This window comes from Pomacea canaliculata, linkage group LG14, assembly GCF_003073045.1.
Source record: "Pomacea canaliculata isolate SZHN2017 linkage group LG14, ASM307304v1, whole genome shotgun sequence".
Classification (NCBI taxonomy): Eukaryota; Metazoa; Mollusca; class Gastropoda; order Architaenioglossa; family Ampullariidae; genus Pomacea; species Pomacea canaliculata.
This window is the reverse complement of record NC_037603.1, coordinates 16718391-16744706: the sequence shown is the minus strand read 5'-3', so window position 1 is coordinate 16744706 and position 26316 is coordinate 16718391. Positions and strand designations below refer to the sequence as shown.

Below are 26316 nucleotides of genomic sequence, written 5' to 3'. Positions count from 1 at the left end.
TTTTTTATACTTCATGTGGTGTTTTGCTGTCCCTCGTATGCTGTTCATGTTCCATTCTTGTGTGAGCATGCTCCTTAGTAGTGTATGTGCTTTACAAATTTTGCTTTTATTATTATTATGTCAATCCCTGTTTGAGGTCAGGCCATGGCAGTTTCTGAACAAGTTAGCAACATTAAAAATCTATAAAAAAAATTTTCTTGTTATCAGTTTGGTTTTTAACCCTGGTAAATACTCATGTCTTCAAAATCAATTAACTTTATGTGGCTTTGAAAGAGAGCTTTCATTCAATTAAATTACAACACCAATGCTTATTTTCACCATTTTATTATTTATGAGAACAGGTATAGAGTCAATGGCTGTGCGACAAACGCACAGCAGCCAGGCATTGTCAGAGGAAAAGATGCAATGAATGCTTAATTCATTTTACTGCAAAATAAGCAATGCAGTTAAGTGGAGGTTACTCAAACATAAAAACTGCACAAATCACAGGTTAAACTGGGATGCAGTACCACACCACTGAGGTCTGGCACACTGGAACATTATTCTAATCCCCACTCCAAGCGCCACTCCATATAATTGCATCAATATAAATGCCATGTTGGAATAACCTCCACATCCAATAGCTTTATGTACAAACTAAGTGTAGCTGGCGTACCTGTAGTTTATCAACACTATAGGGCATGCATACACAAGTGCTCACTCCAGCGAATGGGCCATTTCAAGGCAATGATTATTTTCACTGGTAACATTCAGGTTATAGCAGCCACAATTTCATGCTTCCATGATGTACAGAATACCTCATTACCTGACCTTCCTCCACCTACATATTTTTGGCAAGACCAAGTTGGCAACATAAAGGGTTAAAGGTATGTTTCAAGCCTGGTAGTACACTAGCGCAGCAGTTATTTAAGCAAAGAAATTGATAGCAAAATTTTCAACAGCATTAGAATGCTACTTGCTGCTGTTTGCAATGTGCTCTTGCAGGAAGAAACAAAGCCCTGAACACAACTCCACCTGGTCCTTGCTCCCTCACTTCCTACTGCCCACACAACTTGAATGAAGCTTGTAGCCTGTAGTGTTAAGCCTCCAGCTGGATCAACATGATCGCTTTCTACCCTGCAGTTAGGTCTACATTGTGATCAACACACCATCACCACCTATCCCTTTGCAGGCTGAAGTTTGAGGGAGAGAAAAGGCACAACTGGCAACATGTACAGCAAGGGTCAAGAAATGAAGATGCCAGCTTTGTGGATACATTACATAACGGAAAAAACGATAAGAGGAGGAAGATGACAAGGCAAAGCTGCAGCTGCTTTTGAATGTTCACTATATCTTTCCACTGTAATAATTTTATCTACAATAAGGTTCTGAAAAATCAGCAAGCTATTTTGCTATTGACTTTAAAATATAAATTTAACCATGGAAAATTCCTAGTAAAATTTTCGTAGTTGTATATTTAGATCACTGCTAATGACCACAGTCATTGTTCAATGACAACCCCTCCCCCCATTTCCCTTGCCATGCCTTGAAATGGCCCACATGACCTGTTCCGAATCAACTTCCATTTATCCTATAAATCAAAACAAATTAGGCAACAGCCAAAAAAAAAAAAAAAAAAGTCAAGAAGCTGACATACTAAATGTGTGTGTGTATACGCAAGACCTAGCCTTCACTTTCAATTTTTTTTTTTACACCCCCTCTACCATTATGCAAATTACATTCATATGACTTGCACAAGCCATTTCCTGGCCAGGCCTGTACTCTGCTGAAGAATAATACCTGCATGTGTGCTTCACATAAACCCTTAAATAGCTACTAGCACAGCTGAAGCTTGTTTCTCAAGTGTATTTACCTTACAAATATGACAACACTGATGGCAATTAGCTTGAAGTGAAATCTACTAGTAAATTTTTCTCTTTTTATTTCTGAATACTCCCTTCTTATCTTAGAGGACAACTGTTTTAGGGTTGACATCCAGACTAAAAGGCATATAGAAGTTTCTAGTGACTGCAATTTCCAGATGAGTGAGAAACATGCCCATTTACCTCTGATGGTAAAACATTCTATACAGCAAGATTTAAAACAGCTAAACTGTGCTTTTCTAACATGCACACTATAAATGTCAAGGTCTAAGCATTAACTGTTAATTATAGAAATAAAATGTTAACCTATAAGTATGATTGCTTCCTGCATTCCTGTATTACAAATAACTTTTTCTATTATCTGTAAAGAACAAACCACCACAAGCTGTGAAATTTTTTAAGGTGACAGAAAAAAATAACCTATTGAATTGCACAACCTATTGAATTGTTTACAACTCAATGTGAAGCCATTTAAAAGGATATTTCTACTGGTAATGCATATCCCACCTATTTACTACAGTAAATGCTAAAAAACACTTAAGAAATGGTTATAAAGCAGACCAGCAAAATAATGCAAGAAAATAGTTTTGATGATGTTTCCAAATTCAAAAGATTTTAATTCGTCCTATACAGTTCGCACCTGCAGATGCAAACTTCCTCAGCTTTGAAACAAATCGTAAGCTGTTCTTCATACTAGTTTAAATTAAAGCAAGCTAGTAAGTCACATGTTTTATGATACTGTTTCAAGTAAAAAAATTATGATTCGAAGCCCCAGTCATATAACTGGACAAAGACTGGGTGGAGAGAGAGGGGAAATGGCAATCCATTATGTATTGCTTTTTTTATAATTGTTAAAAAATGATGAAAGCAGATTAAAAAAAATGATATTCCATCTCAGACATGGAAAACGTAATTAAATTGAAAGCTTTTTTTAAGTAGATTTTAGGGACCTCTTACACCCCAACCCTCTTACACCCTCACCATCTTTTACCAATTCTTATGAGACAAAAAACTATTTTTTTTAAAGTTTCTATTACATGATAGCATTTGGACCAAAGAAGTGTGAAAAGCTCATACAGTTTATTACTACCAACTTACAAAGAACCCACTCTTTTACTTATCTTCAGAGCAAATCAAATGGAATGTTGCTGTTCAGTCATTATTAGTAAGCTCTGTAACTTTGGTTAGGGCCCAGTGCTTACCACCACCAAGTCTGCATTAGAAACAACAGCATTAAAATGGAGTGAAGAAGCCCTTTAATGGCTGATGGGGGCAACTGCTAAACCATCTTAGTCTGCTGCAAAAAGGACCAGAACATGAAAAGAACACCACATATACAAAAATTTGTAGGCATTCATGGAAAAAATCTGTTCCACTAAACATCTGCTGTAAGATTCAACATAGTGACACGTAACACTACAAACTAAGGCAGGTAAAGTTGTGAAGTGTTAAATACTGATACTAAAAATAGCTGTTCAGAAATGCTCCAGCATGTGTTGACAGGTAGTTTAGTCCTTAATGTATGCATGCACTCACTCTCTTGCACACTTTATAAACCAGGACTTACTCTTAACAGATGATACAGGAAAAAGGATGTAAGAAAAATCGTCACAGGAAGTAAAACCCCTTAAAACTGATTCCCAGCACACATTATAGACCTTCTTACACACGATCTGATGTCCTGCAGTTTGTTGAAACATTCACAAGCCTTAAGACGTGCCTATGTGCTTGATCACAAACAGACCACAGCTGAAGATACTTTTGAATGAACAGCAGACATTTAAAAATTTCTGCAAGTGTTCCAAATAAAACAATCTTTTTGAAGTTTTCGTGGCTGACAATATTGTGCCTTACAGCAGCAACTGACAAAGGTGCAGTAAGATAATGCTTAAATGATAACCAAGCTTAGGGAGATCTACATTTAAAATGCTTTTTAACAATGAATAGAGGAATCATAACTCTTTCCTGATGTGAAATCTTTTTAATGCAATTTTTCTGTGCATAATTTTCTAAGCAGTTTACCATTATACACAAATCCTTTCCATCTGTATCATTTACAAAACCAGTTATATACAAGTATCTTGCCCACCATATCCCATCAACATGTAGTTGAATCAATCTAATTTCCTGGTCTAAACACAAGAACACTGATCCTATGACTAATGTCACAAATGTAATGATTACTGTATAAATCAGTACTCAACCTTTTCTGCCTTAGGTTTAGGTATTTCACAAGCTATTTATAGCTGATTGGGTGGCATTTGAAATAAAGATGTGCCAACCTATCTAACAATTTCCGTGGGGAATAATCATCACGTCACATATTTCTGGTCTTGTACAAGCCACTGTACAACATACAGTGCATATTCTGGGTCTGCTTACTGTCCCTGAAGTAAAACCAGTTTAAAGTACATGCCAGTACAAAAATAAATCCTAAGCGCAAATGTGGTGTTGATTGTAACAGAATCAATTTAAATCTAAAACAACAATGTGACTTGCAGGCTTGCACAATCTAATCGTTACATAATGATTCAAGGAAGGAAACTACACTTACCAAGACAATGCAAGAGCTAGCCACTGAAAAACAACAGATGTACTGCAGGCAAGTGCACACAGCAGGTGAATGTTAAATAAATTTTGGCTACCAACTCTGTCATCAAACAAAAAGCCCAAAACTGCAGTAACTGGATAATCTTCTCACATCCCAGGATATGGCAGATGTCAAATCAGTGGCTGCTGTAGCTGTTTTAGGATTATATATCAGACCTGGAAGCAGGAATTATAATCCATCATGCACATTCAGGTCTTTAAAAGCACACCTTCTGTCTTCTGACCTCTCAGAGAGTAATGCAAGCGCCAATGGAACCACATGCAGTATCAATACATCACTTGCCATATGGTCAAGAAATGCTGTTGTCAATTACTATGACAAGATTAGCTGGCATCTGGCACTATACGGATGCCTGCTTAAAATACCACAAGTATTTCAGACAGCTTTTAAAAGTCACATATGCAGTTTTTCTTCTTCAAAATTCAGGGTGGGTGTCTCACATTGCATGAAATCATTTTTTGCATGAACCAGTTCCAACACCATTTTAGCAGTATAAAAGTAATCCAGCAATGAACAAGCATAGTAAAGATGACATTCTGTGGATCAGAAACATCCACTAAGTCTCTCACTGAAGGAGTGGTTTGGTTGGCACCAGCGATGTGTGATGGGTCTGACGATTATGGTACCTCTGCCAGCGTGAAAGTTTGGCCCAATGCAATTAAACACCATGTTTAAAAAAAATAATTCAGAATTAAAAACTCGAGAGCTCAAGCTCAACTCATGAGCAATGAAACAGGTGAGTTTCATCTTTTTCATGCAGGTGTGAATGTATGCAGAGCAGCAAGCACAGGTTGCCTATAACAATCCCATATTACTTAGCAGACTGCCATACACCTGAGTTGCTCCAATCCAGGCCAGTGCTCTTGTTAACGTTCACTTACTTCTTTCTTCTGCTACTAATGGGACAGTATTATGACCAAAGGCAGATGTCAAAACTTGAAGCCTTCTGATGGAATCTGTCCTTGTGGGTCAAACTGGTAGCCCTCTGAAGAAGTCTGCGGCAAAAGTGCTTCCTCCTCTTGCTGTAAAGTATGCAAGATGTCCGTCATTTATGTGCATTGAAAACTGGTATTGCTTGTCATAACACAAGAAAATAACTCCTATTTCACGTTACATTTAACATCACAAACCATATTCATTTCCCAATTTTGCTGTATTGACTAATAAACATTAACTCCTATAGGCTAAAATAATTTTATTTCCCAAGCTTGCAATCTAGCTTTTTGAATAGTGCTTAAAAAATTTAACTCTCAAAATAATTTGTATACAAAAATTCTGTCCCCTTAAAGCAACCAACAGGATGAAACTCTGCTTTTGTTGTTTTGAAAAATCAATATGTGCAGTTTTCATATTCAAGTTTTTATTTATAAGAACTAGAAAAATTGTGTGTGACATACCAGTGTGGGAAAAAAGTAAATATTATTATAATACATGGGGAGATACATGGTTCATGTGACATCTCAAATTCTTACAGGTTCATGTTTTCAGTCTTGATATCATGAGGCTTAAAGTGCGACTAAATTCAAATCATAAAAGTGGATTATATTTCAATTAGACATTGCGAATGCTAAATAAAAAATACATCAGATTTATGAAATAATGCATTCTATGCATTTACAAAGCATAAAAGAGTTGGTAACCAGATAATCAGTATCAGCCAAAACTGTACATCGCTGACCTCCCTAGCCCAGTGAGGGCAGCGGGATATAATGTCATAGTCACTAGCTGAAGTGTAAGACATATTTTTGTAAGCTGTGTTTATAATCATCACAAAAAAATGAGGGAAATTTGCTCAGGTTTTCATTATGGAACCAATTCAAGGGTAAAGATTCATTATAATGCCTCATTGGTTGAAGACGTACATGATCACACAAGATAAAATATACAATAGAGAACTAAAAGAAAAGATGCACAGCATGCCCCGGCAGGTATGCATATATTACCATAATAAAGGAAAGCTGCATATCATAGAATTATCTAGGGACTTCTCTCCACTTTTAAGCATTATGAATTTTTCCTAAGCTGACTAGAAATACTGATATCTCTGACTCAGCTGTCAGTTATTCCAGCAATGTAATAACTAAAGAAAGATAAGTTGTAACGTAAGTCTAAGACAGCATAATAACGTAAGCAAAACTTACCTCATCAGAAAAGTAGTGATCAATAATTTCATAGGCTAATTTGTAGATATCTTCATTTTCGTGTGTTTGCAAGCTCTCAATTTTGTCCAAACCTGTCAATTTAAATTAAAAAAGAAACTGTTTTTTAAATTATTCTCCAATGTCTCAAATATGTACATATTTTACAACAAATTTGCACAAACCTGCATTTCTGAGGCTAGTTGCATGGCATGTTTCCTAAACTCGATGCTGTTCTCAAGAAGCAAATTAAAAAATTTTTTTAATTTGTTCTACGCTGTTTTAGAAATGTTAAAAAAAGTGCTAATGGGAAAGTTTGGCTTAAGCGGTTTTATCTTATTTGAAAGTTTTTAAAGTTCTAAAATTGTATTGTGCATTGTGTTTCTACAAACTGATTGCCTAAATAGATTTACGGGCTCAAAGTGTTTAACATTAGAAGTGTGTTGCTCAAATAGCCTCTGATACAAGAGAAAAATCTGTACACAAGATATAAAAATCTACAAATATAAAAACACAAAATGTCTCCACAGGTTGGTGGTGTGTGCACTTCATGACTCGCTAAGATCTGTGGCTAGAAAATATCCCCTGCACACCAGCAGCTTATCGGAAATGCAGTGACCCTCAGAATTTTCACGGGCTACTGTGATGATGGTCCAATACATGTGAGGTCTAGGGTCTATTTGACTATAGGTGTTGGGACAATGTACTCTTACATGGGATAGTGTGGTCATGGTGGGATTGATATGCTTTTATGGGCCAAAATAACCTGCCCCTGCTCACTGTTGTCTCTTTACCAGCACACAGTCAATTGTGCTTCATTAAGGGCAATATCAACACACGTCATGGACACACGAACACACACATATATTTAAACATTACATACATGTATAGAGATTTCTCACACTTACATAAGTATGCATAAACAAGCACTTGCAACACTTTCTAAGTGTAAACTAAAAGCAACAGAGCATTGAAGCCATTCTAGATATCATGCAATGTTTCAATTTTTTTTTTTTTGGTGAAAACTTGTCTCAATACTAAAATACTTTCCGTGTACTTGTACTCATGAAGAATTTAAATTTAAGGTATCTTAGGTCTGTTCTTCATTACAAACATGTTTAAATCATTGGCTTTTTGATGCTGGAACCCATCTCTCCTTTAACTATAGTTAATAAGAGCTCTGCACATTGCAACTTCAATTAAAAGTGCTTCCTTTTAACATCTTAAAGTCACTTTGTTCTTTGATCTGCTAGAAGCTTGCCCCCACCCACACCTTATCAAGAAGGCATTAAGGAGAAACACTCAAGTAACTCACCACCACATTCTTCAATCATCTGGCAAATAGGTTCTAAGTCATCTCCTGCCATCTTGAGAATGTTGTTGATGCCATCGAGCACCACATTAACCACCTGTGCATCTTTGACACTAAGGAGGTTACAGAAAGGGGCTATAACTCCTTGTTCTACCACATAAGCCACCTGAAAAACAAGAACATATAAGATTCAAATTTCCAAAGTTTTTTTTAAACCATTAGCCCCTTTACCACTGGCAAACTGCAGCCTCTCCTTTCTTATGGTTCTGTCAGTCAAATAGACCAACTCTGCATTACTACTAATAATAAAGATGTATTACAAACAATTATGGTTCTGTATGAGATGAAGGATCATGCATTCAGCGCTTGATATAAAAAGTAGCTTTATCTGCAGTACATAAAGAAACAAAAAAGATGGGTAACACTAACAAATCGAAAGACAGTAAAAACACAGGTAACAGTAATGATGAAAAGTAATCAACAAAGGGGTATTGCAGGACAGTCTAATCAAGAGATAGAATAGGAGGAGTTTGGGATGGGGGGTGGGGCAAGGGAGAGCAGGCATAGTGAATGTGCTTAGGACTAGTGCTCAATGTATCTTTAAGACCTAACATGCCATGAAAAATAAAAATTTCACAGAATATCGCTGATTTTTTAATATCATCTATTTTATCCTTAATTTGGGGGTTCAAAAAATAGTTTTACTGCACTTGTCACGCTGTCGGTTGCCATGGAAACGATTCAAAATGGCGCCAAAACAAACAAAAAAAAAGCTTATGTCTTTTTTTTACCTGAAAGGAAGATCTACAATAATATATGGGGGAATATGCAAAATCAACTTAGTTTTTTATTCATTTTAAAAGGTGTTAAAATTTAAGTAAATTTGATTTAAAACAGTAAAACTACTAAATATTTCTTTAAAAGCCCTCAAAGAAATGTTTAGAATTGTATAAAGAAAATCTCAACCAAATTTCAGGTATAAAGAAAAACTCAACCAAATATCAGGTCTATATTACATGCAAATATAAAGTTACAAGCATTTAAAATAAACAAGCTCACTAAAACAAGAAACTGAAAAGGCGAGGAAAAAAGTGAAAGCTTAGAAACCAATAAACTACTAAATATTTTGTTTTGAAGCCCTCATAAAAATGTTTAGATATGTACAAAGAAAATCTTAACCAAATTTCAGGCCTATATCTCATGTCAATATAAAGTTATCAGGTTTTGAAGTAAATAAGCTAACAAAACCAAGAAACTGAGAGAATGCGAGAACAGAAAAGGTGAAAGCTTAGTAACTCTGTTTTATCCAAGCCTTTCATGCTATTTATGTTTGATGGAAAAATATAACCACCTTTTAATGTTTTCCTACATATAACTTTAACACAACTAATACAATTATTTCACTTTTAGAAAAGTCAACATGATTGCTGTTGTGTGTCCAAATGTTGACTAGGCTGCAAAAATACACAGTAATAAAAAAATGGTGCTTGCAAACATTGAGCCACACAGTTATAGGTTGAGTTAGTTTTATAGAAGTTCAGCGTCCACTAGCTTCATAGGTTTAGCCATCACATTTAGTGACGCTGCCTTACATATTGCTTCCAGTTTTTGTGAGCTTCAACTGAAATAGCTGCATTAGTACGAAACACTGTTTGTCTTTCTTAGTCAGCAGTTGCAGGGTGGTGGGATGAACATCAACATATCATTCTTTTATTAAGGAATTAATTCAAAAGCTTCTTCATTAAAGACAAACTGCACACAGAACTGAACTTTCAGGAAAGAACTCTTTGGGGAGCATAATCTATTTATGGAATCTAGACATACATCATGGAGTGCACCAGAATTTGAGCAGCTGTTCACATTCTGTTCTTCTGTATGCTAGGATTATTTTATAAATTACCTATGTAGTCAGATAAAGATACATGATTTTTGTGGCTAGGTGGTTCCCTATTTTCTGTCAAAGATTTCTGGGAAAACCAGCGGTTGACAATGATGTGCTCTCTAGATGCTGAATGCTACACACTTGACTAGATAACATTCATTTTATTTGTAAGGAATATCATTAATCATACATAATTGCCAGTCTGCACACATTCTGTTACATTTGGTTTGAATAAGACAAACTTCCTTTGTTCCTTAGCAAGTCTCTAGGACTGTGGCCCAAGATGTGAAAGTATGTATGTACACGAGTCTATTTCGTTCTTTTTCTTGTTGACAACCAGGGCAAGGGTTTGACTTACATGCAATAGAATAACCATTAAGCAGTATTTTTATATAAATAGATCCAGATCTTTTATATACAATGTTGGCTGCTTCCGATACAATATCCATGCTTGACAATAAATTCATTGCTACAGCTGTATGAAGACTTTTTTTCTATCTGCTATTTCAGAAGCTAATAATAAAGTCAGTAGTGTTTCTAAGTTTATATGCATGTTAATATTGTAACTAAATTTTAAAATACAAATCACCCCTTAAAAATCTTTGCGCAAACGATGTAAAGCTCTGTTTCCTTATATTCCAGACAAAGTACTTAAATAACAAGCACAGAAAGTTCACTCAAAGTTGTAAGCATTCACATCTAGTCCTAATTATTACCGAGATTTGAAGCAGAAATCAAAACTTTGCTTCTTTTTTTTTCGAGATGCTTACCACATGATGGTGATTTCTACAGCAGAATTAGATTTAAAAGGTTATATTTTTTTTAGCTGCTACAATGGTCTAAGAATGTCTAAGAATTTTTTTGCATGTGGTATTCTAAGAAGAAATGAGCATCTGACAGGCATAGTGAACATTTAATATGTAGGGTTAATGTCTCAGAAATAAAGTATTCCAGAACTAGCTTTGAGTTACTGTTGACATTTGTTTACATCTGTAAGCCATGACAGTTGGATTATGGGATGCCTGAAAACTTTTGATGCATGTTGACCAATGATCCCGCCAAGGTCAGCGTTAATGAATTCTGATTTGAGTATATGCAAAGTACGTTTACACATGCATTCATTTTAGGAAATTTCTGAGCCTTTGCCTTGTCTAGAAAAGAGTGCGAATCATAGCAAAGGGAACCTTCTATCATCCTCGACCTAGCCTTTGTTTGAAAGCTCTGACGATATGTGATGTTTTTCTCAAAAGGGCAAGTGTGTTTCTATGTCCCAAACATTCTCTATTCTTGCTAATTCTGCGCTTGACAAAAGCAAGTATGAAATCATTGTCTTTAGTGACGTAATATATATTTCTAGATGGTTTTATGAAAAACCACCTAGAGAAGACTTGTTGAACATTCATAATATGCATTAATTTCAAGGGGGCGTACTTGGCCTTAATACTCGTATAAAAGACTCAATGATGGGAAGGTGGTGGATATAAATAGGTGATAGCCATTGTCATCAAAATCAATGTATTATTTTCACACCTCTTTTCTGCCCAACCAGTCTGCAAAACAGCACAATACAGTTTCAAGCATTATCTGTAAGTGAAACAGTATTAAAATCTCCCATATTCATATTCTTTACAAAACATGCCCCTTCCTTTTATCTTATTTACTATTTTAGTCTAAAGAAAATCAAAGTGTTACATTTAAGGGTAGACACCGGTCGAAAAAAAAAGTTTTTTGTTTCATGGGATAGCGCGGATTTTTTTGTATCAGCTATTTAGCCCTTGAATGAAGTTTCAAAAAATGGTTTTACTGCACTCGTCGCGCTATCGGTTGCCATGGAAACAATCCAAAATGGCGCCCAAACAAACATTTTAAAAAGCTTATAACTTCGTCAATTTTGTGAGTAGACTCAAAATTCTGTTTGAAATAGTTACCTAAAAGTAAGATCTACAAACGTAGGAGGGGGATTTTGCAAAATCGGCTTAGTTTTTTTTTAATGAATTTTTTTTTAAAACACTGTGTTAAATTTTAAGAAATTGATTTAAAACGGTATAACTACCAAAATACTAAATATTTCTTGAAAAGCTCTCCTACAAATGTTTAAATTTGTATGAAGAAAAGCTCAACCAAATTGCAGGACTATATCTCTTGTCAAAAAGAAGGAGTAAGCTTTTGAAGTAAACAGTCTCTAACCAAAACAAGAAACTGAGAAAACGAGGACAGAAAAATTGAAAGCTTAGTAACTACTAAACTACTCAATATTTTTTTAAAAAGTTCTCATAGAAATGTTTAAATATGAATAAAGAAAATTTCAACCAAATTTTAGGTCTGTATCACATGTCAATATAAAGTTATAAGCTTTTGAAGTAAACAAGCTTGCTAAAACAAGAAACTAAAAAGGCGAGGTAAAACAAAGTGAAAGCTTAGTAACTACTAAACCACTAATTTTTTTTAAAAAACCTCTCCCTGAAATGCTTTAATATGTATAAAGAAAACTTCATTCAAATTTTAGGCCTGTATCACATGTCAATATTAAGTTATAGGGATTTTAAGTAAACAAACTGTAACAAAAACAAAGGAACGGAAAAAGTGAGATCACAAAGTTCAAGCTTAGTAACTTTGTTTTATCTAAGCCTTTCATGTAATTTACCTGTTGAATGAAAAATATAACCATCTTTCAATGTGGTACTACATATAACTTTAACATAACTAATAAAATTAATTATTTTATTCACTTTTAGAAAAGTCAACATGGTTGTGTTGTGTACCCAAATGCTGACCAGGCTTCAGAAAAGTACACAGTAATAAAAACAATGGTGTTTGCAAACATTGAGCAACACAGTTATAGGTTTAGTTAGTTATATAGAAGTTCAGTGTCCACTAGCTTCATGGTTTTTGCCATCTTTGGTCTTTTGCTATCTAACATTTAGTGATGCGCGATATCACATATATTGCTTCCAATTTTTGCGAGCATCTACTGAAGTAGCACCATTAGTAGGAAACACTCTCATCTTTCTTAGCCTTCAGTTGCAGGGTGATGGGATAAACATCAATTAAAGAAATTATTTCAAAAGCTTATAGGGGAGTATAACCAATTCTTGCAGCCCTATGCTCCAGTGGGGGCAAATAGGAATAAGATAACCTATTCATGAAATCTAGAGATACATCACTGAGTGCACCATAATTTGAGCAGCTGCTCATGTTCTGTTCCTCTGTATGCTAGGATTATTTTATGAATTACCTCTGTAGTCACATGGATTAAAGATGGTTGATTTTTGTGGCTAGGGGCTATCTTATTTTCTGTCAAAGATTTCTGGGAAAAGCACCAGCTGTCTGCATGGCCTTTTAGGGGGCTGACAATGATGTGCTCTCTAGACACTGAATGGCTACAAACTTGACTAGATAGCAGTTTTCATTCTGTTTGTTAGGAATGTTACACATAATTGTCTTCACATTCTGTTTGTTACATTTGGTTTGAGTAAGACAACCCAGCCCCCACCCAACCTTTGTTATCTGTGTTAATGATGTAAAGCTCTGATTCCTTACATTCCTGACAAAGTACATAAATAACTAGCATTGCAAGTTGACTCAAATGTGTAAATGTTCGCATCTAGTCCTGATTACTACCGAGCTTTGCAGCAGAAATTAAAACTTCGCTTTATTTTCAGCTCGCTTACCACATGACTGATGCTGATTTCGACAGCCGAATTCGGTTCACTAAGTTACTTTTTATAGCTGCTACGACGGTCTAAGAATGTCCACGTGGTTTTTATTTTTTCGCACGTGGTATTGTGAGAAGAAATGAGCGTCTGACAGGCACAATGAACATTTAATATCAACGTTAATGTCTTAGAAAAGAAAATATCACAGAACAAGCTTTGACTTGCTGTCGCCATTTGTTTATACATCCGGAGGCCATGACAGTTGCCTTGTGGGATACCCGAGCACAGCCGAAGCGTGTTCGTGTGCCCTATGACCCCGTCTAGGTCGGCATTAGTGAATTCTGATTGGCTATATGCAAAGTATGTTTACGCAAGCGTCCATATAAGGAAGTTTCCGACCCTTTGTGTCGTCTAGAAAAGAGCTCGTATCATAGCTTGGGGCCTTCTATGGGTTCTGACTCAGCCTTTGTTTGAAAATTCAAGTCTTGACCTTTCGACCGATATACGATGTGACACAGTTGCCCACGTGGCGAGGTGTGTTGCTATGTCTCAAACATTCTCTATTCTCGCTAATTCTGCGCTCGGGAAAAGTAAATAGGATAGAAGTAGATGTTTTCATTGACAAAATAGACATATTTCTAGATTGTTCTATGAAAAACCACTTGGTGAGTGAATAGAACAAAATATAAACTTTGACAGTATGAAGTAATCTCAAAATGGCCAAAATGTAAAATTTTTGACAATTTTATGACCGGTGCCTGGCCTTAAATAGTTCCCATCTGTACATGCAAATCATGCTAGTGAATCTCATGTACAAACCTGTTCTTTTTTCCCGCTGATTGTAAGATTACTGATAGCCCAAGCTGCTTCCTTCTGGGTCTGGAAATCGCTCTGAAAAATTGATAGAAATAAATGCATATTTTAAATTGTTCCAAATATACAATCTGCAATAGCAGGTAGCTGTTTCTGCAATAATAAAAAACAGCCATTTTGCATGTTTGTGTGAAAAAGGAAAAGTGTGATGAAAGAGATGCTAGGCAAAAGTATTTTTCAAAGGAAAATGAAATTCAGGGTTAGGGTTAGTAATGTACTCAAGCTAATGACCATACAAATTTCCTGTGAATATACTCATTATTGTTCCTTTATATTGCCTTCATCCCTAGAAGTTTGAGCTCTTAGAGAGTTGCAATTGCTTAAAAGAATAAATGCCATAAGGATATGAGGCTACATTAAAAAAAAATCAAGAGAAAGCCTGAGCAGCACAAAAGCCTTTGTCTCTTTATATGATTAATTTGTAAGAATTTGAAAACTTATGTAATAATTAACAAGATATCTAAATAAGTCTATAAGGCAGGTTTTAATAAAGATAGAAACTAACAGTAAATGTGACTAGGCATGTGAAATATAACCAGATAGTTCAAACTTCTTTCTCACCCCATGTAAGTGATGGATGATAAGTGGAATGAGCCCAGCATCTATAACAGCCTGTACTTGCTGCTGGTTGCCAGCAGTTATGTTTGAAAGAAACCATACAGCTTCCTGAAAAACATTCCAGCAGTCATCAAGTATCATGCAAATTAAATGTCCTAATGAGTGGAACAAGGTTCATCAACTGAACAACCTAATCTTAACCATCCAAGTGACTAACCAAACAAAAGAAGAGAATACCAAAACCTATATTTGTAAATGGAATAATCAAAATTTGCAAATTCAAACTGCCATCACTATTCTCAATCAATATTAAATCTGAGAACTAATTTTTTTAATAGCTAAGCAACACTACAGAGGCCTTTAATAATAATAATCAATAAGAATTTATGAAGTGCAATATCATAGCCAAAGGTGGACTCATTATGCTGAAACAAAGTCATGAAATAGTTACAAAGATGTAGAACAAAAAACACTGATTCACTGCCTTTCGGCAGTAAAGGGCAATCTTTGCAGACTTTTTGCACTTCAAAATAACATTACATACTGTGCCAAAGTGAGAGCATTAACAAATTGTGAAGTTGTACAAAAAAAGTACATATGGATTCTTTTGTCTCATATGCACTCCCATCTAATCAAACTTGATATCAGATCTGCCAACTGAGCCTTTTGTTTCTCTCACTCACTCACACACAAATACGCACACATTCACACAAACCTCGACTCTTTTGTCATCATTTCCCATCAACCAGCTAATACAGATACAGCTTTCATCAACTTAATCTTATTTGTCAACTGCATCTAAGTTTTTCAAATGCATATATAAGCTATGTAGACACCATATTACTGTTAAAGATGGGTAGAGGGAAGGGTGAAAACCTCTGTAAATATGTCACCTGTTGTGTAGAATGCCACTGCTCTAAAATGTTTGCTTATTAACAGATTTTTTTAAAAAGTGCTTATTAATAAAGTCATAATACCTATATAATACTGACAATGAAGCTCCTCATAAGAAAACTAACCTTGTTGATCTTCTCCTTCGGATGTGTCAGAAGAGCATGGAAGTGGTTCAGCGCCCCACAGTTTAAAACAACTTGAGTTTGCTCATCGGTGCCTGTTACTATGTTGCCTACAGCTCTCAAAGCAGCTGTCTGCAAACAATCAAAATAACCTCATTTATATGAATGCCATAGCTTATGTTGAAAGAGACCAACAAAAAAAATTTTTTATACACACAAATCTGACTTCTCCTTAAAGGCATGGGACATTGCAAACCAGTTTACATCTAATGCTACAAAACAGTTTTTATGTTTAAAGTCTTTCTGTGCTATAGCAGTAATATTTTAATATACATTTTAGAGATGGACTACTTACTGCACAGAAAAAGTACCAGTAAGAGATCACAGAGGCATTATGGTCCTTTTCATAATAAGATGCGCAAAAGAAATGTGCAGAAATTTATCATATTTGGTACACCCAGTTCAGACACTGGTATCATGGATGAGGCATAAACAGTGCATACCTCCTCTGCAGACTAAAAAGTTTACAGTATGTCTTGAATATTTTGTTCAGAGAGGTGCCATCTATTTCCAAAATGTACCAAACTGAGACAAGCATAAATGTGAGCCATGGTACAAGCATTTAACAATAAAAATACAAGCTTGATAGTATTACACATACGAGAAAGTTGTCTACTACTGGTGTTCATTCTCCATGCAGAATATAGTTTCATAAGGACAGACTGATATGATACTATTTTAATTAAGCTGTAAATGTTTTTGAGTAAATCTTCCATAATCAATGATTATTTCAGTAAAAATAAGCCACACAAGTTAAAATCTACAATTATTTTAAGTTAGTCATTCAGGTAAAAATGGAGGACTAGATCATAAGAGGAAGGGTCAGGCATTCTGTTTTCTCAGTCATGTTTAATTTTCCAATTATGATTTTTATATAGTACTGGTTAAAATCATTTTATTTCAGTAGTTTTGACAAATGATAAAAATAACAGCTGATAAAAACATGTATATCTTTATTCTAGAATTGTATCCTGCTCAAGAAAATGATTGGATTTGGGCTGATGTAAAACATTTTATCTGCCTCATTAATACCTCTTCCTCATCATCTTGATTTACAAGGCATAGAAATACTGTTTTAAAATGAGAAGGACATTTTTTAAAAGATATTTTAATTTTGCTTCACTGAAACCTATTGTCTGCTGAGAATTTTTAGTTCCTCAATAGTAACTTTATTTTTTTCTCTATTTAGAAAATTCATGAGAACCAAAGCTGGCCATCTAAAACGAACTCAGGCTGAATGCAATTTACTGAAAATGTTTTAACGACAATTTGTTTTGTGGTAAGCACAAATACTGTTCAAATATTACACATTCTGCAACCAAGCCTACATCAAAACCAGAAGGCGTCAAACCCATAATCGTGAATGGAAATTACATGCATGCATAATTCTCCAAAATTATCCATAACAATCCATAATGGAGAGACAGTACTCACTACTAACTTTAAAGAGGAATTAAATTGTACACAAAAAGTGCCAGGAGCAGGCTGTAGGGACACTGTAGTGTATAGAAAAACTTATTAACAGAACAATGAGGCACTACAATATGCAGAATGTGCTAACACACCATGAGACATTATAGTTTACAGAAACAAAAATGCCAGTCAGGCCCAAGGGAGACTAAAATGCATATTGATGTAATACTGCACAGACTCATCGATAAAGGGCAAAAATTTTAATCAAACTGTTTAGATAATTAGGAGATCATTTCTTTGTGATCAAAAGGTGGAACCTGGAGTACCCAAATGACAGATATCCAGCCCTATAAATTGGTGTTACAGAAAGAAATTATGCACACTAGGCAAGATCTGTAAACAACACATGATCCAGATATAGTGACTTGGTAAACAGTTCCCCTTTCTCTCTTTAAAAAACAAAATACAAAAACCAAAAAAACCCACCCATACACACGTATATATCATGTTTAATCCTACCTGTACTTTAACATCTTGATGACTAAGCAGAGGTACAAGGAAAGGAACAACACCAGAATCAATGACCATTTGAATCTGTTCATTACCACCATCTGTCAGGTATGACAGCGCCCAAACTGTATCTACCAAAATCTGTAACCAACAAAAACATTTTTTTTGGATGCAGTTTACAAAAAATAAACAAGAAAAATAATGATCATGATTAATTTAATCATTATCATCATTACATCATTTTGATCAGAAGGACAACACTTATAAACACCTAGTATTGGTCACATGGACATAAAACATATTTACAGCAAGTCTATGCCCCAGGAAGAAATTATGTGTATTAGTATATTCTTACCACAGAAAGGTAATTCAAGTAAGTTTACAGCTTTGTCTTCAGTACCACTACTAGAGGTAATTCTTATAGGGAATGGGGGGGAATGGGTTTAATCTGTGCTCCCTAAATGATTTTTCAAGGCATAGAGTTGATGTGAGCTAAATAATTCAATAATAATACTGTAATTTATTTAGAAAAAAATATGATTTTGAATATATATTATTGACATCTTTATTACATTTTTAGTGATATAAGAAAAATGAAGTCTCAAAATTCGGCTGAAATAATTGTAAGAATTAATTTTCTAATTTGTGGCTTTGAGTGCAGGAAATTGTTTACCAGACATCAAAACTCATTTCTCAGAAGACTTTTTTATGAAATGGTGGTCTACATATATTCTTCAACTATAACACTATAAGCTTAGGTGTAAATTAATAAAACAGATGATAAAAAATAATCTGTTTTTGCTGTTACTGATATCCAATCAGTATATTACGACTTGTGGAGATTTGCCTGTTTACTTACATTGACATCGGTATGGTGGATCAACTGGCACAAGGCAGGCAGAATCTCCTGAATTGTTTCTGTTGGAGGGGGTGGCTCTTTGTTGCGACAAAGGTTCACCACCACCCATGCCACATTCCTCAAGAAGGGCAGGGGAATATTTGGATTAATAAAGTTCAGGAGATGCTGCACAGCTCCAAGACTTATCACATAGTCACGGCAACTGGGACCATCACCTGCTCGTGCATACATAACATGCACATTCAAAACTCATGCTTATTTTTCAACTTATATTTTTTTGTAATGGAAGAAATGTTTAGCATCCACTGAGCATATTTTATGCGAGAATATATTAGACCTACCCAAGTCTATGCATATATATGATCTGGAAAAAGATTACAATAAACTTTATACAACAAACAAAAAATGCTCTCACAGAACACTGCATAATTCAAGAAATACATATTCTATGTAAACTGATTCCAGTTATTATTCTCCATCGAAAGTCTGACGAACCAGCAGTCATTAACCCCATGTAAAATAGTAACTAGCAAGAATAGTGAGCTTTCTTTTAGACTAGAAAAGTTTTCGATGTATCAAAATACCAGTACATACCAATAATATTTCCCAAAGCCCATACAGCTTGTTCGCAGACATTTTGATGTGGTGACTGAAGCAGCCGAAGAAAGTAAGGCACAGCTTCTGATCATACAAAATTGATTCCAGATTATCAGTTTCAAGCTCAAAAAAGTGAACAGCTGAATATCAGCCAAACATATGTTTCTGGTGTCTTTAATCTGATCAACAGATCCATAATGTAAGTTCTACTTCACATTCACAGCTGGCATGTCTTGACAATTATGTTTTAAACCTTTGCTGCTTTGCTTACCATTAACTCCATAACATCAGCTCCATTTGATACTCTCTCTCAGTTAAACCTCAAACATAGTCAAATATATTTACAGTATATAATCTCACTGTTTTTATTTTTCAAAGATTTTTGATTACCTTAATGATAAAGCATGTTTTTTATATTACAGCAGGTCACTGCTCATGTTTCTGTTTTCTTCATTCCTTGTAATTTTTTATCATTTATTGACACAGTGTAGCTACTGGGCTAAATGTTCAATTTAATTAAATAAGTGATTTTGAAAATGACAATTAGCAGAAAATTCTGCCTATTATTATGGTCTTTTAAAAAACTAGTTATCTTTTCTGTGGTATGGATTTTTCGTCTGAGAATGCGCACACACACACACGCATGTTAATTTTTAATGTACTAGGTTCTTGCACATATTGTATTTCTTTCTCCTTGCAAGTGTGCCAGGGAAAACATAAGCAAGGAAAAACAAAAGACAACATCTGAAGAAGTAGTTTGAAATTATACATAAAACTTCTCTAATAAAAAAACAATCAAACAGTAACTGTATCAAATCAATGGACTGACTCTTTAGTTTACAAGCGAAATATTTACAACTTTAGCAAACCCACAGTTGGGTAGTCAGTAACAGAAAAATATACTCCAAAACAAAATCTCACTGATCGCAATGCCATTTTTGGAAAAATGCTTTTTCCTTTGATGTGACTATCCTGACCAAGGAAAGGGAGAATGGGATTCAGAAATTATTATTAACCAACAAAGTAACAATTACCTGCATTGACAACTGCCTGTGTCTGGGCTGATGTTCCTGAAGCAATATTTGTAAGGGCCCAGGCAGCCTCAAACTGTAAAGATGGGCTACACACAAACAAGAACATCAACCCAATTAATATGGGCTGACACTTGAATGATAACCATTAACAATGGCAAAACAACCTAACACTCCGAATGCATTAAAGATGTTCACCTGAGAATTAAAAAAAAATTCAAAGAAAAACTATTTCCAGTTTATTTTGGATTTAAAATGTTAATGATTTACTTCTAATGTACTAAAACAACGCTCCAATTTAAATTGAGTAAATAAATAACAATCCTACAACAGATGACCACATCTGAGAGGATGAACATAAAAAATTTGTGCATTATGTTCAGTTTCCAGAGGATATGAGCCACCTTTAGACAAAAACTCTTCTAAATGGTTATAACAAACATTATTTGAAAACCTCTCATGCACCTCTAGAGCAGAAGCATTGTACTGTCCAAAGATAATAAGAACCAGGAAATGCCAAGCCTGCCTGCATGCATGATGCAATAATTCCTTTTTCAAGCTTTATGATGGACTATTCTCTCTACTCACCAGTCATCTCTTGCCAAGCACTTCACTAGAATTGGAAGGATGCCAGAAGAAATGAGGTCATCAATGGGAGGATTTCTATCACTGGACAGCAGCTTCCTGCACAGTTAAAATATTTCTCACACATGTAAGTGCATACCATACATTTTCTACAGTTACATAATACCTCACTTAATCCCTCCTCTAATATTTTATGTTTAAAAAAAAAACAAATCCAAAATGTGTAGAGAAAGGAGCGTGTCAGCACATTAAATTTATATCTGGGAAGATGGCATGTTGTCCTCCACCACCAGCAGTTTTGATGATTTATAATTTGGTCAAATTTGACTACTTGAATGAATAAAACTGTCTTATTGACAATTTTTTTTTAAATGGCACAGGCAGGTGGCATTTGAAGCCTGTGCACACCTTTGTCCAGTCCTCACCAAAATTCACAGGAATCCAGAGCATGAATTTTCTTCACGCCAATACACTGACTTAATTAAGACACATTTAATTTGACAACTTGACATGTTTCAACTGCTGGGTACAATTTGGCAATTACTGCCAAAATATCTAGCAGAGTTGTTCAAAAACATGTTATAGGTGATATGAAGGACCCCATCATCTCCGTTGGTGTAGATCTTGTTGCCATCCTAGCAGGTGATAATAATTTAACAGGAACTGCAGCACTAAATGGGCAAGAGAAACTGCAGTTGCAGGAAGAAAAACCCACCATTTTTCTGATATCACTGAAAAACAGGAAGCAGTGCCATGCATGTTACAGGAGTTAACAGGTGCCAATAAGGAAGTCTGAAGAATATATCAACCTGCACTCCTTATAAATGCAACACATGCAAGAAAATCATGTGTACCGAACCCTGCATGCAGCATTATCATAATATTTATACACTGTGATGATTAATGAGTTTTGAAGCACAGGAAAATAGGAGTTTAAGATGCATCATCTGATTTTTCTATTTTTAAACATTTCCTATCTTCCCCGTTTATAATTATTTATACCCCAAAATCACAAGTCAAATCGATCCAGGCTTGAAAAACAAACTGATCTCCGATGACAAGAATTGATATCAACATTAAATGTTACCAACAGAGCCATATATTTCTCAAACAGGTTCAGCGACCATCTTGCCAAACAAAAATAGCCACTGGTAACATATTCAGAAACAAATTATACAACACAATGTTTGAATTATATGAAACAGGTGTCACTGATTTATCAGTATCAGTATTTGTCAGTATCTCTTGTTGAGCTTGCTACACTGCTTGGGCATTCATTTAGCCTGGGGCTGTATCAATCTGACTTTCAGTGTTGAGAAGAAACGTCTTAGTGGGATGGTATAGCAGGATCCATTTGACTCAGACAAGAGCTCGATATAGTAGGTGATACAGTTTTTGGTTGAAATAACCAGCTCCCATTAATTATTGTCTCCTTAACAGCGCACATCAGTTAACTGTGCTTCATTAACAACTTTTTCCAAGTCACATAAAATTAAACTTCTTGTGACCGACTGTTTGTATTTTATTGCAATCTTTCACAGAAATCACATTCAAAAATATCAGTAGTGCATTTTAAGAGCATCTCTGTCTATCACAGTTCATGTGTACTGATCGACTGCTCTAACCTGGAGATTTTCCCTATAAATCTTCAAACTTAACAATGGCAGAATAATCATGGCCAAGCCAGAGCAAAGAAGCTTCATAGAAATTTATTATAACATTTAAATAAATGAATTTTAATTTAAAGGTATGTGAAGTCTGGAGGCTCCTGTAAATGAAAGCAGACTGGCTGATCTCCCTACTATGGCCCCTCTCATTTACAACCTAATTTTGGTTGATTTTGGTAAGTCTGAATAGGAAGGTTTTATTGTACTTGGGAGACGCCCTCTCCAAAGACGACAGTACCATGACCGATATCTATCCCAGGATCACAATAGCAACAGCAGCAATGGCTATGCTGGACAGGGTCTGGCACAGCCCTAACATCAGAGCTACTATGAAGTACAAGCTGTACTCATCCCTCATAGTGTGATCTTGATTTATTGATGTGAAAGGTGGGCTCTGCTTGCCGATTCGGACAGGGGAATCCAGGCATATGAGAACAAGTGCCTGAGGAGGCTGTTCTGGATCTTGTACAGAGAACATAGTACTAATGACTTTGTGCAAAACATGGTCGCCCCACTTGCAGGGCACCAAAAAGCCCTACAACAGTAAGCAGCATAACTTGGGCTGGTTTGGTCTTGTGACCTGCCAAGACTCTTTATCAAAGACTGTGGTTGATTCCAGTTGTCAGGGGAACTGGTTTATGAATGTGAAGGAGCAGACTAGTTATCCTGGCCCCTCTGCAGGACCTGTTCATTATAGCGAGGATGGCGAGCTTTGTCAGCTGCGGCTTCTATCCATGTGCTATCCCCCAACAACTGGTACCAGCCAAGGGGTGAATAAATAGCAACACCTTGGGACATATTTTATTTGCAAATCATGTGTTTGATGCTACATGATCTTGAGTGCTTTATTATCTGTACTCATGAACTAATTCACAAGACCTATTCATGGCAGTGCACATAATGTTTACATCATGAGAAAATTAGTCCCTTTGCAAAGTACATTCCTTACATGTTGCTTTTTCATCATGAATAATCTTCATTCATTTCTTCATGGTATGAGACAATTTGTATTTTTCAGGCAGCCAGGAATCGTGTTACAGCCGCTGTTCATCATGCAAAGCCTACTTTTTATTTAGAAAAAATCCTTGCCTGCACAACAATTATTTAATGCTAGTAGCAGTTTGGTTGAAATACCAATACAGGAAGTCCGCAACTTATGACGTTGTTCCAAACCTACTTCGCGTCATAAACCGATTTTTGCTTAAGTTGGAACATACGTACATACTGTACTTAAATAACATACTGTAAATACTTATTCTATCTTAACACAGTAATTATCAAAAAACACATACAAAATATGTTTAATAATGAACACGAACACTAAGTTCGCATTACAACATTTACGACGCAAAACCACTTAAGTCGAAACAAGGCTTTATACAGTAAATGGGAGATGTGTCATAACCACGAAACATCGTAATTCGGAACTGACGTAACCTGAGGACCGCCTGTACTCCACTCCCAACAGTGTTTCCAGCATAAGAACTTCCACAGAAGTTTGCTCATGTCTTCACCACCAAGATTATGTTTATTGTGCTTGACTCTGCTACTATTTCACCATCTACGCCAGCATCTGGTCCCCCCACCCCTACACAACTTCCTGAAGCTATTGTTCGCCCACTCATAAAGAAACCATTTCTAGATCACCACTGTTTAAACAGCTATAGACCAGTATCAAATAATTCTAAACAATTTTGAAGATTCTGGAAAACAATGTTCTTTCTCAGCTTCTTGTACAAATGCATCACAATCATCTCTTTGATCCGTTCCAGTCTGCTTATAGAAAGAGCCATAGTACTGCATTTCTTAAGGTTACCAATGATCTGCTTCTAATGATGATATAAAGTGTTTGATTTGTGTTGTTGAACTGCATTTGATACTGTAAATCATTCTATACTTTTACATAGACTTCAGCACTTTTTTTTTTTTTTTAGCAATCATGATTTTGCTGCCCTGGTTTCAATTCTGAGTGACTGAATTCAGACTGTATATGTGAGAGTGTACACTCAGATGCTTTTGCTCCGAGGTATGGGGTCCCAAAACCCCTGTGGGACCCCGGGGTATGCTTGCCTAGCAAGCATTGTAAGAATAGGGTCCCTGCCATCCAGCCAGGCATGTCGTAAGAGGCGACTAAGGTGGACACCTCACCTAGAGGTAAATTAGGTTGTGGTAGGGCTAACAACCCCACCATGTAAAAAAAAAGTATGTTACAGAAACTAAAACCAGAGAACTCGTCACAGATGGCGAAGGTAATGAAGCACACCAGGTGACTGGACTAATGACGGACGACAGCCAAACCCGAAAGGGAGCTGGCGCCCCGACAGTGGATTTACTGAAGCCGAGGCAAAAGTTGAGGGTGGGGTGCTGGAACGTCCAGACCTTGTACCAGACTGGCAGGATGCTCCAATTAGTCAAGGAGTTTGACAACTACAACTTGGACATCCTGGGAGTCAGTGAGGTCAGATGGACCGGCACGGGAAAGAGGAGACTAGCGTCAGGACATACCATCTTGTTCTCAGGAAGATCAGACGCTCAGCACTCTGAAGGAGTAGCTCTACTCCTCAACAAGAAAACGGAAAAGGCACTGCTGGAATGGAAGCCTTATGGACCTAGGCTTTTGAGAGCAAGATTCCATTCAAAGTACACCAAGCTGACAGTGCTAGCCTGCTATGCACCAACAAATGACTCTGAGGCAGAAGACAAGGATGCTTTTTACGATGAGCTCCAAGCAGCCTCAGAGAGCGTTCCAGCCCATGACATGTTGCTCATCATCGGCGATCTCAATGCCAAGGTGGGAAGTGACAACACCTGCAGGGAGCATGTCATGGGCAAACATGGAATCGGAACCATCAATGACAACGGAGAGAGACTGGCAGACTTTTGTGAAGAAAACAACCTACTGATTGGTGGCACACTCTTCCCACACAAAGACATCCACAAGGCAACATGGACATCACCAGATGGGAGCACAAAGAACCAGATAGACCATGTCATCATCAACCGAAAATGGAGGAGCTCACTTCAAGATGTTAGAGCCTACAGAGGAGCAGACATTGCCAGTGACCACACTCTTGTGATAGCCACAGTTTCTCTGAAGCTGCGTCGATCACGAGGAAAACAGGCACGTCAGCAGAGAGTGGACTCTGGCAAACTAAAAAATCCAGTCATAGAAAGGGCCTTTGCTATGGAAGTAAAGAACAGGTTCCAAGCACTAGGAGACCAACAAGAGATGACCTTAGACGACTTCAATCGAGTCTTACAGGAATCAGGAGAGAAAATACTGGGCTTCCAACGGAAAAAGAAAGAACAGTGGATCAGAGAAGAGACATGGAAGAAGATAGAAGAGAGAAAGTCAGCCAAACAAAGAATCAACAGCACCAGATCTGAACGCCTGAAAGAACAACTCAGACAAAGATATGCAAAACTAAACAAAGAGGTAAAGAGGATGGCAAGAACCGACAAAAGAGACCATATAGAGAAACTGGCAGATGAAGCAGAAAATGCAGCAAGTAAAAATGACCTGAAGACACTGTACAAGATAAACAAACAGCTAAACAACGGGTTTAAGAACAGTGATGTGCCAGTGAAAGACGTGAACAGTAATGTCATCGAGGGAGAGGCAGGAAAACTACAGCGCTGGAAGGAACATTTTGAGTCGGTTCTGAACAGACCAGATCCCCCTCAGC

The 26316-nt window shown here is 36.3% G+C and overlaps 1 protein-coding gene across 1 annotated transcript in view; it reads right to left on the bottom strand.

Annotated features, from left to right (window-relative positions):
* Positions 1 to 308: 308 nt before the first annotated feature.
* LOC112555407 (importin subunit alpha-4-like) overlaps positions 309 to 26316 on the bottom strand; it is a 37802-nt gene continuing 11794 nt past the window's right edge. The window contains exons 4-14 of the mRNA XM_025223787.1: positions 20967 to 21062; positions 20382 to 20467; positions 19345 to 19431; positions 18751 to 18965; positions 17901 to 18032; positions 15912 to 16040; positions 14896 to 15000; positions 14281 to 14352; positions 7927 to 8089; positions 6615 to 6706; positions 309 to 5495 (exon numbers count right to left, since the gene is read on the bottom strand). Of these exons, the coding sequence (XP_025079572.1) occupies positions 5403 to 5495; positions 6615 to 6706; positions 7927 to 8089; positions 14281 to 14352; positions 14896 to 15000; positions 15912 to 16040; positions 17901 to 18032; positions 18751 to 18965; positions 19345 to 19431; positions 20382 to 20467; positions 20967 to 21062 (1270 nt within the window). The 3' untranslated portion in view covers positions 309 to 5402. The remainder of the gene's footprint in view (positions 5496 to 6614; positions 6707 to 7926; positions 8090 to 14280; positions 14353 to 14895; positions 15001 to 15911; positions 16041 to 17900; positions 18033 to 18750; positions 18966 to 19344; positions 19432 to 20381; positions 20468 to 20966; positions 21063 to 26316) is intronic.